Source organism: Poecilia reticulata, linkage group LG4, assembly GCF_000633615.1.
Source record: "Poecilia reticulata strain Guanapo linkage group LG4, Guppy_female_1.0+MT, whole genome shotgun sequence".
In the NCBI taxonomy this organism is placed as follows: Eukaryota; Metazoa; Chordata; class Actinopteri; order Cyprinodontiformes; family Poeciliidae; genus Poecilia; species Poecilia reticulata.
The window spans coordinates 17,850,391-17,867,075 of record NC_024334.1 but is presented as its reverse complement, the minus strand read 5'-3'; the positions used below and the strand labels follow the sequence as shown (position 1 = coordinate 17,867,075).

At 39.6% G+C, this 16,685-nt stretch overlaps 1 protein-coding gene across 1 annotated transcript; it reads left to right on the top strand.

Annotated features, from left to right (window-relative positions):
* Window positions 1–1,687: 1,687 nt before the first annotated feature.
* tubgcp5 (tubulin gamma complex component 5) lies at window positions 1,688–16,262 on the top strand. Its single transcript, XM_008407622.2, has 23 exons — window positions 1,688–2,359; window positions 2,466–2,519; window positions 3,994–4,102; window positions 4,335–4,431; window positions 4,519–4,598; window positions 4,671–4,806; window positions 5,554–5,671; window positions 5,973–6,062; window positions 6,257–6,350; window positions 7,638–7,890; window positions 8,344–8,546; window positions 9,326–9,441; window positions 9,730–9,998; window positions 10,088–10,286; window positions 11,065–11,253; window positions 11,353–11,535; window positions 12,102–12,186; window positions 12,263–12,383; window positions 13,247–13,398; window positions 14,372–14,497; window positions 15,576–15,664; window positions 15,766–15,866; window positions 15,975–16,262. Exons 1-23 carry the CDS (start codon window positions 2,226–2,228, stop codon window positions 16,019–16,021), a joined length of 3,045 nt encoding a protein of 1,014 aa, XP_008405844.1. The 5' UTR covers window positions 1,688–2,225; the 3' UTR covers window positions 16,022–16,262.
* Window positions 16,263–16,685: the final 423 nt, after the last annotated feature.

Here is a 16,685-nt window from a genome sequence, read left to right as displayed (position 1 = left end):
ATTCTGTTGCTAGAAATGAACTAAAATCATTTTATATATAGACCAACAAAATAGAAAAAAATAGGCCCCCAAAAAGTTAAATGACTGTAAACATTCAGGAAAATGTCAGACTACTCTTGGTTTCATTAAAAATATTACTTGTTTATTTTATTGTTGTGCAGGTAAAGGAGAGAACAAAAAATCCCAATAATATTTATGCGTTATCGATTGGGGAAAAAGAAGAAGCAAATTTTGGCCCCAGAGGACTTTCTACTCACGGACTTTGGCCTTAGTTGAAAAAAAGTTTGGGCACCGTTGCTTTAGATGATTTATTAAATATCGTCATGTTCCTAAAATAATGGCCTATGTCTATTTTGTGTTGTTGCCAAAATACTTTCTACAAAATTTTAAAAAAAGTCACAACCTCTTTCTTGCCACGAGATGATTGATGATGTTTTAGAAAGGCAACAATATGCAGCATAGTGGGAAAAATGCAAATATATATTAATTAAAATTTTTTCTACATTTTATTTATTGGTTGATTTTTTACTGTTCCTGAGCTCAGAGGATAAGGATACATGTTTATCTCGTTTCCTTCCTACACCCTGCTTAACTGGAAGCAGGAAGCAAACAGGCAAGGATGTGATCCTCTGGACTGGAGCTGGTTTTGGTTCCCTATCCAAAAAGAAAAGAAAAAAAAAAAATCTTATTCCAACGTTCTCTATAGAAACTTTAGCAGCTTGACATACAACATCAATCGTTGCTATGACAACAAAACAAGCACGAGACAAACATTAAGCAGAGATCGAGCCCCTGTGACTACACAGTAACGCTACATTGCGCATCTGCCCATCCACACATATGTGTAACACTTGGCACTTCTGTTGTTCTCTAGAATATTAAACCAGTGGCACATAGTTCCATCCATCCATCCAAAAAACAAAAACAAAGAAATTGCTTCCTTTCTGGTTTTGATACAAAAAAGGGAACTATGTATGTCAACTAATAACTAATAATAATTAAGACCATAACAGTTTGACAATTCACTGGTTTTCTGACTTCGAGGCTGTTTTCTATTGGAAAAAAATAGTGTCTTCAGTCAGAGGCTTCTTCGAATCTGTTCTAATACAGACTGTTACAGTCTGCATTAGACTGTAATACAGACTGTTCATGCATCAGTAGCAAGGCAACATGGCACTCTGGAGCACCTGTGGCTCTGATGGCTTCTTTGCTCGCAGCCCTCACCGTCTACAATAACTCTTTCATTAAATGATTTACAGCAACATTTAATTCCCCTTTGGGATCAATATTTTTAATTACATTTGATTTGAATTAAATGTGCTCAACTCAACTCAAAGGTGACTTACTTCCCAGATCTAAGCTCCAGTTTCAGCAACTAGAAGGCAGATTTGAATTTTATTGTTGCTCTTAGCAACAATAAAAGAGCAACAATAATAAAATAGTAATAAAGACCTGAATTTGTATTACTCGATAAAATGTCATCTCTTTGTCGAATAATGCATTTGTCTCTTACCTACACAAAAACTTCTTCCACACCGCCTCAACATCACTACTACCCGAGTCATCCACCGGTTGACTGTAAGGGAACGGGTCTTGTGTTCGTGCGTTTGTTCGGGCAAGTCACGCCCCGCTACAAATAAAAAAAGAAACCAGGAGATAAATTTTGCTCATTAATTTAATATTTTAAGCACTTACTAAGTAGCTTAGCTTAGCTTGACGAAATAATCTATTTATTTTCCTCTTTGTGCAGCTGTTCAGAAACTACTGAGAGTAAAGTAATGGTTAAATCTGTTTGTGGGCGGAGTTTAGTAAACTTAGAAAGAAAATGACAACAAGCACCATGAACATGTATTAACAGGCAGATACAAGTGCACGACCTCTGGAGAGAATGAGCACAGACTTATTTCGTTGTGAAAGATTAATTATATCCGTAAATTTAGCCGCTATTAGCATTAACCTTGGAACCATTTAGATAAAAAAAGAAAAACACGTCTCTACACCTTGCGCATGCGTACTTGCTCTTATTTCCAGAGAAACGGAGCGCGGTAATGTAGAAAACGATTATTAAAAACAACTTAACGTCCCCCCTTTTTTTAGCAAATAAACACATTTCGACCCACTCCCGGTTCTCGCAGAGCCACCAAAGCGACTACATGTCAACGACTGTCAGTTGTATGCAGCCGTAGTAGCCTGAAGCTAACTTCAGCATCAGTAGCTGCGGTAACATGGCACACTGGAGCACCTTCGAAAAGGAGACGGAGAGCGAGACGAAGAGGCTGATCAGGTGCATCAGCGGAGTGCAAGACGAGGAAGACCAGAACTTCCAACTGGCGCTGAAGTTCGCTTGGTCAAACTTCAAGTGAGTTCGTCCTGCGCTGGTTGAGTCGGGGCTAGCCCGTCAACAACGCTAGCTAGCTGCAAGAAGGTGATGGGAAGCTTGGCTAACTGTGTGCTCCCTCCGGCAGATTTCATCGGTATTTGGATGCTGACAGTCATAAAATTCAACGCACAATCAATGGGTGAGTAAGTGTTTCTAGAGAGGTGTCGTCTAATTTTCTGCCTTCCCTTTAGGTACGGGGTTGTTTTCCTCTAGTAGTTCGTGCTATTCACAGTTCCCAAGCACTCTGAAATATTTTGATTTAATCAATTCCCTGCTCTGGATTAGTATGGAAAAGAAAGTAGAGTCTGGAAAATATGTGTATTTTTAGACTATTCCCAGTCTTATTGTCTAAATGTCCCATCCATCATTGCACGCTGCGGGTTTTGTACGTTCTATATTCCAAGTTTGGCCTTGATAAAATAAATATATGTATTAAATTTATAGTGTACCTTTTTTATTTATACATAGGCAATGAAGCAAAAACAAGAAAAAGAAAAAAAGTCAAACCTTTAGTATCAAAATAGATAACATTACATATTAAGAGCAAAGCTAGTTTTTGTGATAGCGTGAAAATATTTTCATTTTTAAAAAATCCTGCAATATAAGAATTGTGTCGCTCGTGGTCAGAACTAACCTTGTAATGTTAGTTCAGATTTTTCCTTTTTCTAGACTTTTGATCACATTTTACTCCCCTCCACCCCCATTTTCGGACCGTTGTTATGCTGCGTAACCGTGGCAACAATGTGTTGCTCTCATAACTGATTGGTATCCCAAAAACCTCAAATCCTACCTGAACTATGAGCCCAAATCCTAGGGGAGTTGAAAATGAAACTTTATGGATGCAAAGAGCGAGAAGAAGGAAGCTCAATCTTTCTCCTCTAATCCACAACCCTAGCTACTTTCTGACTGCCGAACAGATTAAAAGAGAAGCAGCAAATGCAAATGAGGTGGATTAGCAGACCTTGCCAATAACTGATTGCGTCATCCATGTTACTATTGCATATAGTCTCTTCTGCCTGGATATTCTGCCTTTTAGCAAGTTGTCACCGTCAGTGATGCAGCAACAGTTTTCAGTAAGAGGCCACTTCGGATTTGTTGCGTGACTGACTGCTACCAGAGATCCACAATGACTCATGACACTTTGAAGTTATGACTTGTGACTTTCCCTACGTTCCCTTTTGAATAAATAAAATGTTTTTGAACTGAATTTAATGAGCTAGTTGTTAGATGTGTTGAAGTCCTGGAATAATAGTAATTTATTGTATTTATGTTCATACTTTAAAAAAAACTACTTATTTCATTATTTTATTATTGCAACAAAGTTTTGCTCAGTATGTACATTTTACATGTTTAGTTGAATGACAATAATCTCTAAGTGAACACCTAACCAGGTAGATTCAGACTAGATTTTTCAAACATTTCTTTTCTTTTAGTGATCTAAACATTTATTTTTTGTATTTAGTCTATTTCTCAAATTGTTCTTTTTCAGTTAAAAGTGTATTAGAAGCGTAAGAATTTGTTCTATAATAATGAAATAAATGATCCATGTTGCACAATGCTGTAATGCATAATCTGTTTTCTTTTTTCTTCTTCGTCATTTATTTTTTTTTAAGAATCTATGAAAAGCTGATGGTCCACTCTGACCTGAGTAAGGCGGGCAGCTGGAGGAGACTGACAGAGGAGTTCCTGAACTCACCACTACCCAACACCAACGGAGCGAAGGTAATGAACCGAGCGTGGAAATTGAAAACATGAATTCTCATACGAGTCGACACAAACAGCGTTGGCCAACACGTTTCATCATGTCCTGCGTTTCTTTTCTCTCTCTTTTTTTTTAAATGCCACAACATCCTGATGGCAGATGGAGAAAACAGCAAACAGATTGCATAACCTTCCACTAAACTTTCAAACTCTTCCACTCACCTTTTTTTTTTCTTTTCTTTTTTTTTTTTAGACAGACACACACTACGGGATCCTGTCACTGCTGCTTTTCTTATCAGATTCTCCCTCAAACACAAACTTCACTGAGAGACCCAGGGTGAAAGATGCCGGTGAGCTTCTTCTGGTATTTTACACTTTGGAATCATTCACCTCTTTCCCCCCCTTTCCCCCCAACAATTAATCGCATGTCCGTTCAGAACCGGAAGACGAGTTCGACTGGGCCAAGTACCTCATGGAAGGGGAGGATGTGGACGCCAGGCCGTTCCCGGACACGCCGGTGGGTCTTGGAACGACGGCGCCCTTTAAGCGCGTTTCAATGGCCATATGTTGTCACCTCTCTCTTCCGTAGGAGTGGTCGGAGGACGAAAGCGAGGACGACGACGGGCAGCAGCCACTCAGCAGGGAGGACTCTGGGATCCAGTTGGACAGAACCCCCCAGGAGGACCAGGACACCACCAGCAAGACGGTGCCAGTCGCGTGGACGGGTGCGTCGAAAACGCAGCAACAATCGCAGAAATTATTCGCAACTGGAATGTGTTTAATTTTCCGTTTATCGTTGCCGCAGCAAAGGTTTCAGTCTGGAAAGTGTCTGTGAATATCACCTTTTCCAGTCTTGCCTATTGGATTCTCAGTTGGATTTAGGTCTGGGATTTGATTAGGCCGTTCTAACCGAGGGCACGTCATTGTAGCTGTGGCAGTATGTTTAGGGTTGTCTTCCTGGAAGGAGAAATATTAAACTTTAAATTTTGCATCCTTCCATCCAGTTTTGTCCTGTATCTAGTTTATTTACACTTCCATGTCCCTGAATAAAAGAAAAGAATCATCAGCATGATGCTGCCACCACCATCTTTCTTTTTAGTTGGGATGGTGTGTTCAAGGCTATGTGTTAGTTTCTCCTTCGCACGGAGCCAAAATGCAATGGTTTATAAACTAACAAAGTTATTTTAAATTTGTATCTCTATACATATGCATTGGAAGTCTTTCAAATTTTTATTTGTAAAAAGAAAAAAAAGTACATTATAATTTTTTTTTACATGTACTTGCTGTTACTTCGTCTGTCTGATACAAAAATCCCAACAGAACACATTAAGCTTTTTAGTTGCAATCTGACAAAAAATGTGGGACATTGCAGGAGGTATAAATCATTCTGTAACATACTGCAGGAATAGTGTGTCATAGCTTTAAAATAACCACGTTTTGGTATGTATTTTTTATTTTATTTTTTTCCGCAGTGGGGGAACCAGACGCCCGGTCCTGGCTTGAACAGCATGTGGTGACTCCGTACTGGGTCGCTCATGCTCCTCGTTTCTCCCACAGCTTGCATTTACACTCCAACCTGCTCAACGTTTGGTAAGATTTCAGACTCCTTTTAAGATAAAATTTGACTTTAATCAGTAACGTGGATCTGAACTCATGGGGGAAATTCTATTTTAATATTGGTATCAAATTTTAATGTGTTATAAATCATAAAAGTGAACTTTGAAATGTCACCAAGTTGCAAATTACACATTTGGAGCTATTACATAGGAAGTGAATCTTAATACTATGCAAATCAATGTTTTTCTTTTCTATGTTCCACATGACATAAACAACTTTTCCTCTTATTCCTGAGTTGAAAGGTTGTGTGACGTTCAGGTGTTCTCGCTTTCAGGGATCAGCACTTGTATAACACAGATCCTCTGTATCTGCCGGAAGAAAAAGCCTTCATCACCGAGACTCAGGTCGTACGGGAAACCTTGTGGTAAGAATCCGGTGACGCTGAGCGTACTCTCACTCGCTGCACAAAAGTACACAGAAAACGATCTTCTGCTCCTCTCACACGAGTTTAAGTGTCTTGTTTATCCTGGGACTCACGGATCCTCGCCGGATCGATGAGGTAATTATGTTGGCGTATTGATTTTGTTTTGTCACGGGTATGATCTGTGTTTTTTTCAGGCTTTTCTCTGGGGTGAAGAAACACTTTATATTCCAGCATCATGATGGCAAAGTGTCGGTGAGGAATAACGTGGTGGTAACCCATCTGACAAGTGTACGTTTTTTTTTTTTTTTTGTTTGTTTTTGTTTTTTTGAAGAGGGGAAAAGAAAACACAAACATTACCGACAGGGATGCAATCACTTAATTGAGTTAGAATTAGTTGTCGATTAAAGGTTTATAAGTTTAAAAGTAGTTCCAAATCTATTAATAATGTCCGCTGAGACCTTCTTCTTTTTAGTGTTGTAGTTTGCCCTCCATCAAGCAGAGGGCGCCGCTGGTGGTCCTTCAGCAGATCCACTTGATACAGAAATAAAGATGGCAGAATGGCAAAGAGAAACGTTCAAAACTGAGTCCGGTGTGGGATGGAAAATGCGCTGTATGCGATTCTATTTTGAAATAAACACTCAGCAAGCTCCTTAAGCTATCACCTCGATATCGCTAAATACCTGCTGTCATCAAAGTAATTTGTAATAAGTTTACATCGTCCCGGTGTTACTATTACTACTGATTTTACCTTTACCGGTAAAAAAAATTGGAATTTTGAAATGCAGAGTGGTGTTTAAATGTGCCATATTATTTCAACTTTTCTAAAGTAACATCACATCAGCAGACAAACGCTGAATTCACAGAAAACATTTGAACAAGTTCAATGTCATATATTTTCCCCCAACAGTGGCAGCAGCCGACAGCAGGAAGAGATTAACCTATTAGTTGTGTACCAACTATAAAAATAATATAGAAATTTTTTTTCCACATGTATAAAGCAATTAGTTTGTATTATTCAGTGTTTCTTTTAAAAAATATATATGTTTTTTGTCATACTGGCGTTTTGCTCTTGGGGGCCCCCTGGTGGTGTGGGGGGGGTCCCTAAGCAGCCGCTTAATTTGCATGTGCCTTGGGCCGGCTCTGTGTGACTTTGTGCACTTCATGGAGGGAAGTTTTAACATTCTGAACATCTCTCTGTTCATTTGGAATTGAGTGTTTTTACATATTATTTTCATCTCTTCACCTCTTAAGAGGGTTCCTGTTTTGTTATATTTTATAACTGTCTAAATTTACCAGGCTGAGAAAACCATAATTTTACGTTTATTCCGTCCAAATTGAATACCGCTGGCTGACCCGAAACACTGTTAAAATTAAACGAAGTTTTAAGATTCAGCTTGTGGAAAATGCAACCCTTTACGTTATAGAAACGCGGCGCAAGAGAAAATGGCCGTTTATCAATTTAGCGGCCATCGATTATAACTTGCATCCCCAATTGCTGATATTATACCAGGTGCTTTTCCTTTTTCTTTTTTTTTTTTTTTGATCAAAGGATGTCGTCGTGTTTTTGTTCTGCAGAACTGCCTGCACTCTGTGCTGGAGCACGTCGCCGTGTACGGACAGGCGGTGTTCCGGCTGCAGAGGTTCATCGACGAGGTGACGGGCCACAGCTTCGAGCCCGGCCCGCCGGGCTCCGCCTCCTCCCATGGCTACCGGAAGGGCTCGGAACCACCTTTCAGGACCTACCAGGCTTTTGTTTGGGCTCTCAACAAATACTTTGCCAGCTTCAAAGAAGAGCTGACCGCAATCGAGCGAGAGGTCATCAGCAACGGTAAACACTACGGCAAGCTTCGAGTTCATTATCGTAAAGAGTTTGTTTTGGATTTTCTTTGACAACAGAGCCACAGCAGAGCTTCGCCACCGACTGTGTAAACAGTGAGAGGTCCTAGCGACGCCTGGGTCTCATTTGGTTCCTTTTATTTTCAAGTCATTTTTCAGGAGTGAATAAATACGACTTTAAATGGCCGTAGGCTATTTATGTCTAAAACCGTTTAGAATCGCTGATTGTTCCTGAAATTGGCCTAAAATGTATGAGCTACACAAACACAGATGCATATATTCCGAGGGACAAAATCTTTTGATGATCACCATGATGACATCTACTGCATTACTGTTTGCGCCAATCTAATCCTAAAGGGAAAACCTGTCCATGTTATTACTGAGTATTGATGTGTTTCCTGAGGTGCAGCTTTCATGCTTTGTATTAACTGTTGTCTGTTTGCAGATGAGACGGTGACCTTGTCCGGCGTTCTAGAGCGTCTCAGCCCTCACCTGGCCCAGATCAAAGTGTTGCACAAAGTCTTTTGCACGGGAGTCGCTGAAGTTCCCCCGGCAACCCCAAATGTTGTGCGGGCCTCTCACTTGCTCAATACTCTCTACAAAGCTATTATAGAGTATGACAGTGTTGGAGATGCATCAGAGCAAGCGGTGATTATTATTATTATTATTATTATTATTATTATTATTTATTATCCTAAACCTAAAGGTGGAGTTTCTGGTTATTAACAAAGAAACAGTTATTGAAAATTTTTTACACACTTCCGCGAGTCCGCTACTGTGCTAATAGCGGAGCAAATTTTTTTTTATTTATTTTTTTTTTGTTTAGCGCTTTTGCTAACTATGAAAACTTTCAGCACACTTCTAAAGCTACTCGCCTGTGTTGTAATCTTGAAGTTGAATAAAGTTTGTGTTGGAAGTTTAGGTTATCGACTATCAAGAATTCTTCTAGTAGTTAAACGTTTATATTCATGCTCTTATTTTGAAAGTGCTGAAAACTGTTTAAGCAGCAGTTGGTTTGCTCTTTTCTCTTTTGTTCTTTTCTCCCAACGCCATTATCTTCATAACATAAAATAAAACATGGAAAGTAGAGAACAACATGCAAACATAAATACAGTATATAGGGAAATTATAGAACATGTAAATGGCAAAATTAAATTGGTGTTTGAAGGTTGTAGTCTTTCAAGACCAGATATAGTTTGAATTGAAGTCAGTGCTTTATTATTAGCTTCCACTAAACACAAAGCTGATATAAAGCTTTAACATTAGCTCTCACTAAATGCTTCCACTAAATACTATGTTGGTGTAGTGCATTAGCATTAGCTTCCAACAAATACCGGCTTGTTGCAGTGATTTAGCATTAGTGTAACTAACGTTTTAGTTAGCGGTGTCCACCACTGGTTAATGCGTGGCCATTCTTTCTCTACCAGGTGGCTCTGCTCTTTTCTCTGTGGACTGAGACGGTCAGGCCGTATTTGGAGATTGTGGATGAGTGGATTGTTCACGGCCATCTGTTCGACCCGGCCAAAGAGTTCATCATCCAAAGGTTAGCTTCAAGGAATCCTTACACACACTACTTAACACATATTTAGCAAATTTTAAGCACAAATTTGAAGATGACTATTTTTTTTTTTATTTTCAATAAGATTAAAAAGAATCATTCACCATTCCATATCCTCAATATGTTCTGCTTTGTGTCTCGATAAAGTGTGTAAGTTTGTAGTTGTGAGACACTGTTCAAGCAGTCTGAATATTTGAGGAAAGCCTCCAAAGCAGAGTCACAACCGTTAATCTTATGAAATCCAGAACATCTTTGTTTTGTTTTGTTTACTAGAAATAAGGACGTCCCAGTAAACCACAGGGACTTCTGGTACGCCACCTACACCCTGTACAGCGTCTCCGAGATGGTGGACAGCGAGGAAAAGCTGAACGACGCAGCCAGCGGGAGCTCCGGCGGGGATCCGGGCTCCAGCAACAGGCAGCTCACCATGGTGTCCTTCCTCAAACCAGTGCTGAAGCAGATCATCATGGCCGGGAAGTCCATGCAGTTGCTCAAAAATCTGCACTGTAAGGAAACCCAGGATTCCGAGAGGTCCTCCAGAGGTCGGTGTTTGTCCTGGCAGTGCGTCAAAACAGTTGTGTGTTTTTTTTTTAAGGAATACGTTCACGACCTCAGAAAAATAACATTGCAGATGCAGAGAGGAAGAGTTTGTACACGCTGTTTCTGGAGTCTGTGCAGTCCCGCCTGAGCAGCCCAGAGGAATCCCCGAACGACAAGATGACCGAGCAGCAGGCCACGACCAGGAGCCTCGTAAAGATGCAGTCCATCATGGCGCAGCACCTGGAGATTGACGACGTCCACGATCCACTCTTAGCCATCAACTTCGCCAGGTAGCAACAAACTGAATCACCTTTTTCGCTTAACTAATGGTAACTGTGGCTTTGCTGGGAAAATGAAAGTATTTCTGTGAAAGCTACAAGCATTGGAAGTAATAGTATTTTTTTCACATCTGATTTAAAGGGGCAGAATTATGTAAAATTAACTTTTTTGAACTTTACATGTTATAATGTTATTCCATCATCAAAAATGGACCTGGAGTGGTACCTTGATTTTTTTTTTTTTTTCATGCATGTTTGAGAAATCCTTTAATCTCCCATGGCAACCATTCAGCTGTGCAAAACACCTGGGTGGACCTAGCTCTGCCTTCGAGGACAAAGCTCCTCCTCAGAGCTGCAGTTTCTGAGCTTCTACAGTGCAGCCATCCCCCACTCAGCTCCTTCAGACTAGCCAGCAGCAATTAGCAGACACCTGGTGGAACTGAGCATCAGCTGAGCTCATTATAGGAGCTACTTCTGAGTAAAAACATAGTTAAAGGGTTAATTGAGGAGCCATGTTGTGATGACTTCTTGAAGGCCAAGTTTCAGAAAAAAAACACGTTTTTAAAGAAACAGAGGCCCAATTTCAAGGCATTGGATGTTGAAGTCGATTTTCTTCTAAGTGATATTTGATATATAGCATTTTTATAAAAGTAAGAATTGCGTGATTGTGCTCTAAAATGGCACTAGGTTGCTGGAAAACACATACTGCTGCCTTTTAAAGACAGAGTGGGTTCAAAGAAAAAATTAGAACCCCAAAATGAATGTGGCATTCATGCACGTTCTTCTTCAGACTCTACTTGGAGCAGAGCGACTTCCATGAACGTTTCTCTGGCGGCGACTTCATCGTGGACCGCTCGTCTCAGTCGGTCACCTGCCAGACCTTCGAGCTCACCCTGCGCTCCTGCCTCTACCCCCACATCGAGAGGCGGTACATCGAGTGCTGCGGCAACCTCATGAAGACTCTGAAGAAAGACTACAAGTAGGCATCGCTGTGTTTTTTATTTATTTATTTATTCTTGTTGCTCTAAGCGCTTTCCGTTGTGCAGGTCGTATCTATTATGTTGTTGTTTTTCGGCAGGTTGCTGGAATACCTCCAAGCCATGAGGAACTACTTCCTGCTGGAAGCCGGAGACACTATGTATGACTTCTACACCGCCATCTTTGACAAGGTGCAGGAGAAGGAGAGCTGGCAGCAGCTTTCTTTTCTCAACGTGCAGCTGCAGGAGGCAGTGGGACAGCGCTACCCCGAGGACAGCAGCAGGTACTGCATGTCTTTGCTTTCAGATAGATGTAGCAGAGTGAAAACTGTGCAATTCCGCCCCCCACCTCACACCCCCCAAAAAAAGTGTTAGAGAAAATTTCCTAGGAAAAAAATTTAACACTTTCAGATTAATGTAAGATTTATTTATTTAGAAAAAGACTTGGAAATTCCTGAGTTTGAAAATTTGACAGAAATAACTCAGAAATTTTGTAGAAATAAGCGTGGAAATTTCTGAATTTCAAAAGTTGAAAATTCACAACTTATAAAACTAAATTTTCAAGTTTTTTCTTGTAAATTTCAGAGATTTGAAAATATCAGAGTTTTTTTTGTGCGTATTTTTGAGTTTTCCAACCCAGAATCTAAAATCTTTGTGAGTTTTTTTTCCTCACAAATGTTTGACTTTTGGAGCTCACAAATGTCCTTATTTTTGTTTTGTTTTTTCTAAAAAAAATTCTGAGATAATTCTCAATAATTTTTTTGGCGGACATCTACTCTGGCCATAACACGTTGGCGTAAATCTGAGAATTGCGAAGCAAATATTTCCTTTAATATTTTATATCCTACAGGTTGTCGGTCTTCCTGGAGCCTCTGGACGCGTCCAGGAAGAAGCACCCAGTGAATAATTTAGAGGTCCTGACCCTGAGTTACAAGGTAAACGGAGGCGTTGCATATCTTTCATGCCTGGTAAATGTGGGATGCTGACACTTGCTTGGTTTGCTCTCCTCAGGTCCCTTGGCCCGTAGATATTGTGATCAGCTCTGAGTGCCAGAAGATTTACAATCAAGTGTTCCTTCTCCTGCTGCAGATTAAATGGGCTAAATACAGTCTGGACACGCTTCGATTCAGCGGTAAGAACTGAGACCAAAGTGGAGACGCTCACATCCACCACAGCTAAAAATGATTAAAATGATCGTCTTTGTTTTTTTTGTTTTTTTCCTAAATATTTTGGTATTAAGACGTCTTACCAAAAAAAAAACACTTTTTATTCTCCATTATCATTAGAAATGTTATTAACATTAGATATGTCTAATACGTGAATGTCCTCAGTATGGACCTCTAAGTAATCCTGCTCCCTTTGTAGAGGGGAAACAAAAGAAGCTCCAAAGCATAATGGTTCCACTTCTGTGCTTCACTAGCTGCCTTTCCAATGCAGATGTCTGCAGAACTTTGTCGATATTCTGCAGAAAAAACAAAAAACAAAGCAATTTCCTATTTGCGCTGTTTGCATTAAATGCGAAATGCAGTTAAAAATCCCACATGAATAGGTTTGTTCACGCGAAAAGTCATTAAAACAAACGCGCCAAGCCATCGTCCTGCAGCCACTTCCCTTCATTTCCTTCATCTTTTCATCTGGTGTCAACATCCGGTTTTTGATCATGTGTCTCGTACAATGCGGAAAAAGTGTTTCCATGGCAACACACGGCCATTAGTATATTGCAAAATCTACTAATTTTGATTCAGCCAAAACATCAGCTCATCCAAACGCAAAAACACTTTTGTTGGAAAAAAAAAAAGGATTTTTCAAAACTGGTGTTTCCACTAAGCAGATTTATTTTTGTAATTCCCATTTGCTCAATGGAAATGTACCCGGTGTGACTGTGGCGTTCTTAGAGCGACACCGAGATTGTGTCTTCCTCTAAATGCGGCGGGTCAAGTTGATACCAAGGAGCTTGTGTTGTTGCTTAAATGCTTTTCCTGTGTTTTTATTTAGATTTTGCAGAAGTCACAAAGAAACTGGAAGGATCTCCTGCTGAGGAAGCGAAGCTGAAAGAGCCGATAAGCCAGCAGATTCACAGAATGTGTCTGCTGCGCGTTAAGCTGATGCACTTCGTCAACAGCCTCCACAACTACATCACGACCAGAGTAAGAGGAGGCTCCTGTCCACAAGGAGACTGAAAGTTTTCTCAGTTAAAAAAAAATAGTCCAAGCTCAGTCAGATGTATGGGGAGCTAATTAGTGAGTTTTCATTTCCTTGCACAGATTCTCAATAAGATTTAAATCTTAACTTTGACTGGGTCATTCTAATACAGCGACATGTTTTGATGCACTGCAAAAATACAAAATCTAAGTATTTTTGGTCTAGTTTCTAGCACAAATATCTTTGTACATTTAAGAGATAAGATCAACATAAGATCAAACTAACTTCCAAGTAAATTTTCAGATAAAGGAGCTTGTTTTAAGTAAATAATTGCTTACTATTGGATTTTAAAAAGTGCCAGTTCGACTGGCAGATTTATTTCACTTATAACAAGACATTTTTCCGTCGTTAAAAGTGAAATTACTCTGCTGGTGGAACTAACGCTTTTTCAGGAACTGTTTCTTTAAAATAAGCCGCTAGATCTTCTGGAAAAGTTGCTTGTAAGTTAGTTTTGTCTTATTTTAAGCGTATTAAGATATTTTCAGCAGAAACTAGACAAACATACTTGGTAAAAATTTTGTGTTGTCACAGTGTGCGCATGTTAGATTTCCCCCAGCTGATCTCTGAAGCTCCTCCAGAGTTGACATACGTCTCACATTTTGCTAATTTCTCTGGCTTTCCTCGCAGAGCTTTCTCCCCTGCTGTACAAACGTCACCTTTTTTTTTTTTTTTCTTGCAGAACAGTTTCAATAGCGGATGTTTGCAGCAGGTCTCTGTCGTTGAGCAGTTTCTGATCCAAATTGTCTTAAAGCTTTGCAAAACTTTAGCAGCTGATTGTCGGTAAACCAAAACAACCCTTTTTATTTCCAGAGTCCGTGAGATGACCGCATGAGCTCCAAACCACCTCAGCCTTTTTTTAACGTAATCTTCTCATTTGCAGTCTGAAAAGTGAGAGGTGTCTCCTCTGTGTGTTGGCAGATTCTGCACAGCACTGGTCTGGAGTTTCAGCACCAAGTACAGGAAGCAAAAGACCTGGACCAGCTGATCAAGATCCACTACAGATACTTGGCGACCATCCATGACCGCTGTCTGCTGAGGGAAAAGGTGAAACGCGCTGTGCTCAATTTTGAAAGCAATTATTCAGAGGTGGAATGATCAACAACCAGTGGCACAATTATTGGTGTTGACGGTACCACATTAAACCCAATAAGACGTCACCGCGTTTTCAAAAGGAGTTCTTGCACAGAGAGTGAAACCCCGCCGGTTTTCCGTAGGTTTAGGACCCGACACCGAGGTGGTAATTGATTTAAGATGAGTTTTTTGTGTCTGGTGAACCCATCCTGTGCCGATTTGATCAGATGCTTTAATTTATCCTGATTAAAAAGATCCAGCGAGGATCCATTTTCAGTTTACTGCCAGAAAGTTTTTTTTTTTTTTTTATGTATTATTCATGTAAAATATACTGGTAATTGAAGGAATTTGTGGTAGAAAGCATTCCAACAAGTTTCTCAGGACCTTTGGAAGAGAAACGGGCCCACAGCATCAGAGCACCTCCACCGTATTTAACAGCAGACATGTGGTTCATTTCCAAACATTCATCCTTTTGTTTTACGCCACGTCCAAGAAAAGTGTTTGTAGCCAAAAGATTTAACTATTATTAAAGTAGCATATTCAAAATATTTTATTGAATTTTAGCTGTAGTTTTTCCACTTTGACAGACAGAATAAAAGACAGGAAAAAAAAACTTGAGGCGATTTTAGTCCTAAGAGCAAAGTAAAAAGATAAAACTACAAAATAAAGCAAGTAAAAGGCCCTTCGCACCTTGTTACTCACTACCATTTGTAACAAATCCAAACTGAATTTATTTTATTTTTCAAAATCTTTTGTAAACACCTGTCTGCATCTTTTCATACGTCACAAAATGTGACAACCTGCGATGACGGTTTTGATGTTTCAAGTTCTAACGGTTCAACTCTGCAGTCTTCCTGGTTGAGGTGATTAACTTGAGTAAATTACTTCAATGTAACGCTCTCTTTAACGGCTGTAGACAAAATGCACAGCACATACAGCTGTCACACAGCTCTTTAGCGCTAGACCCGTAGCAGGAAATGGACAGAAATGAGGAACTGAGCAGAAAAAGAAACAAAAAAAGTCTCACTTCTAATGCGTTTCGTTCCCTCAGGTCAGTTTTGTGAAAGAGGCGATAATGAAGGTTCTCAATTTGGTCCTCATCTTCTCAGACCGATGGCAAGCTGGATTTGGCGCTTGGAAGTAAGGCCTGAATAAAACACGCACTGCAACTTTGCTCAGTTTTACCTCAAGGCTGTTTGTCGGAAATCTCCATGGTGACCCCATGTTTTGTCTTTGTGCAGGATCGAGTCTATTGATAAAATGGAGTCTGATTTCAAAAACTGCCACATGTTCCTGGTGACTATACTTAATAAAGCTGTCTGCCGGGGATCCTTTCCTCACCGTAAGCCAATCCTGTTCATTTGTGATTCCCCAATGTCAAATACTTCACTTTACACAGACAGAGATAATGATTTATTGTTTGTTTTCTTCTTTTTTTTTTTTCCTGCAGTGGAGTCTCTGGCCCTCTCTCTGATGGCAGGGTTTGAGCAGTGCTGAGCCACCCTCCATGTTTCACTCATTCATCACTTTGCCTTTGACTGTTGTCATGTAACCTGCTCAGACTGATGGGAGTGTGACAGTCATTGTTAGTTCATCAACAAACATCAAGATGTTTATTTAAAAAATGTTTTTTTGTAAGTTATGATTTTTTATTATGAAATGTCATGTTTATTGTAAATATGTCATGTGTATATGCGTAAGCACAAAATAAAGTTGCAGTTTTTCTTCTGCATAGAAATGGCACAAAGGTTCAACAACAAATAAGGAAATTGAGCTGCTAAATGTGCAAATGATGGAGAAATAACTCATCCTTACAGAAAAACAATTTCTGTCATCATCTGCTAGTTAGGATGGCTAGTTGGTCATGCTAACTAGCTTTAGCATTCAAGATGCAAGTCAAGACAAAAATAATTTTCCTTCCCAAGTGACATACATGGAATATGGCAGTTTATCAAACAGGTTTATTTACTGAGTTAAACAATTAAAGTGACAGAAAGTGCTATATTTTGTACATCTGAAAATGCATGCCTATAACAATTGATTTTAAAGCAAAGTTTGTACAGTTTTAATATTTACTGGTAATTTTAAATATCTTAATTTCTTTATCAAAGTCCAACCTGATGAGGCCTTCTTTTTTTTTTTTTTTTTTTGCACATTTGTT

Excerpts from the sequence above, each read along its gene's own strand:
- tubgcp5 (XM_008407622.2), top strand. The coding sequence starts at position 2,226 with ATGGCACACTGGAGCACCTTCGAAAAGGAGACGGAGAGCGAGACGAAG. Across the intron at positions 4,432-4,518 it reads ACCCAGGGTGAAAGATGCCG|AACCGGAAGACGAGTTCGAC; the intron begins GTGAGCTTCTTC and ends ATGTCCGTTCAG. Across the intron at positions 8,547-9,325 it reads GAGATGCATCAGAGCAAGCG|GTGGCTCTGCTCTTTTCTCT; the intron begins GTGATTATTATT and ends TTTCTCTACCAG.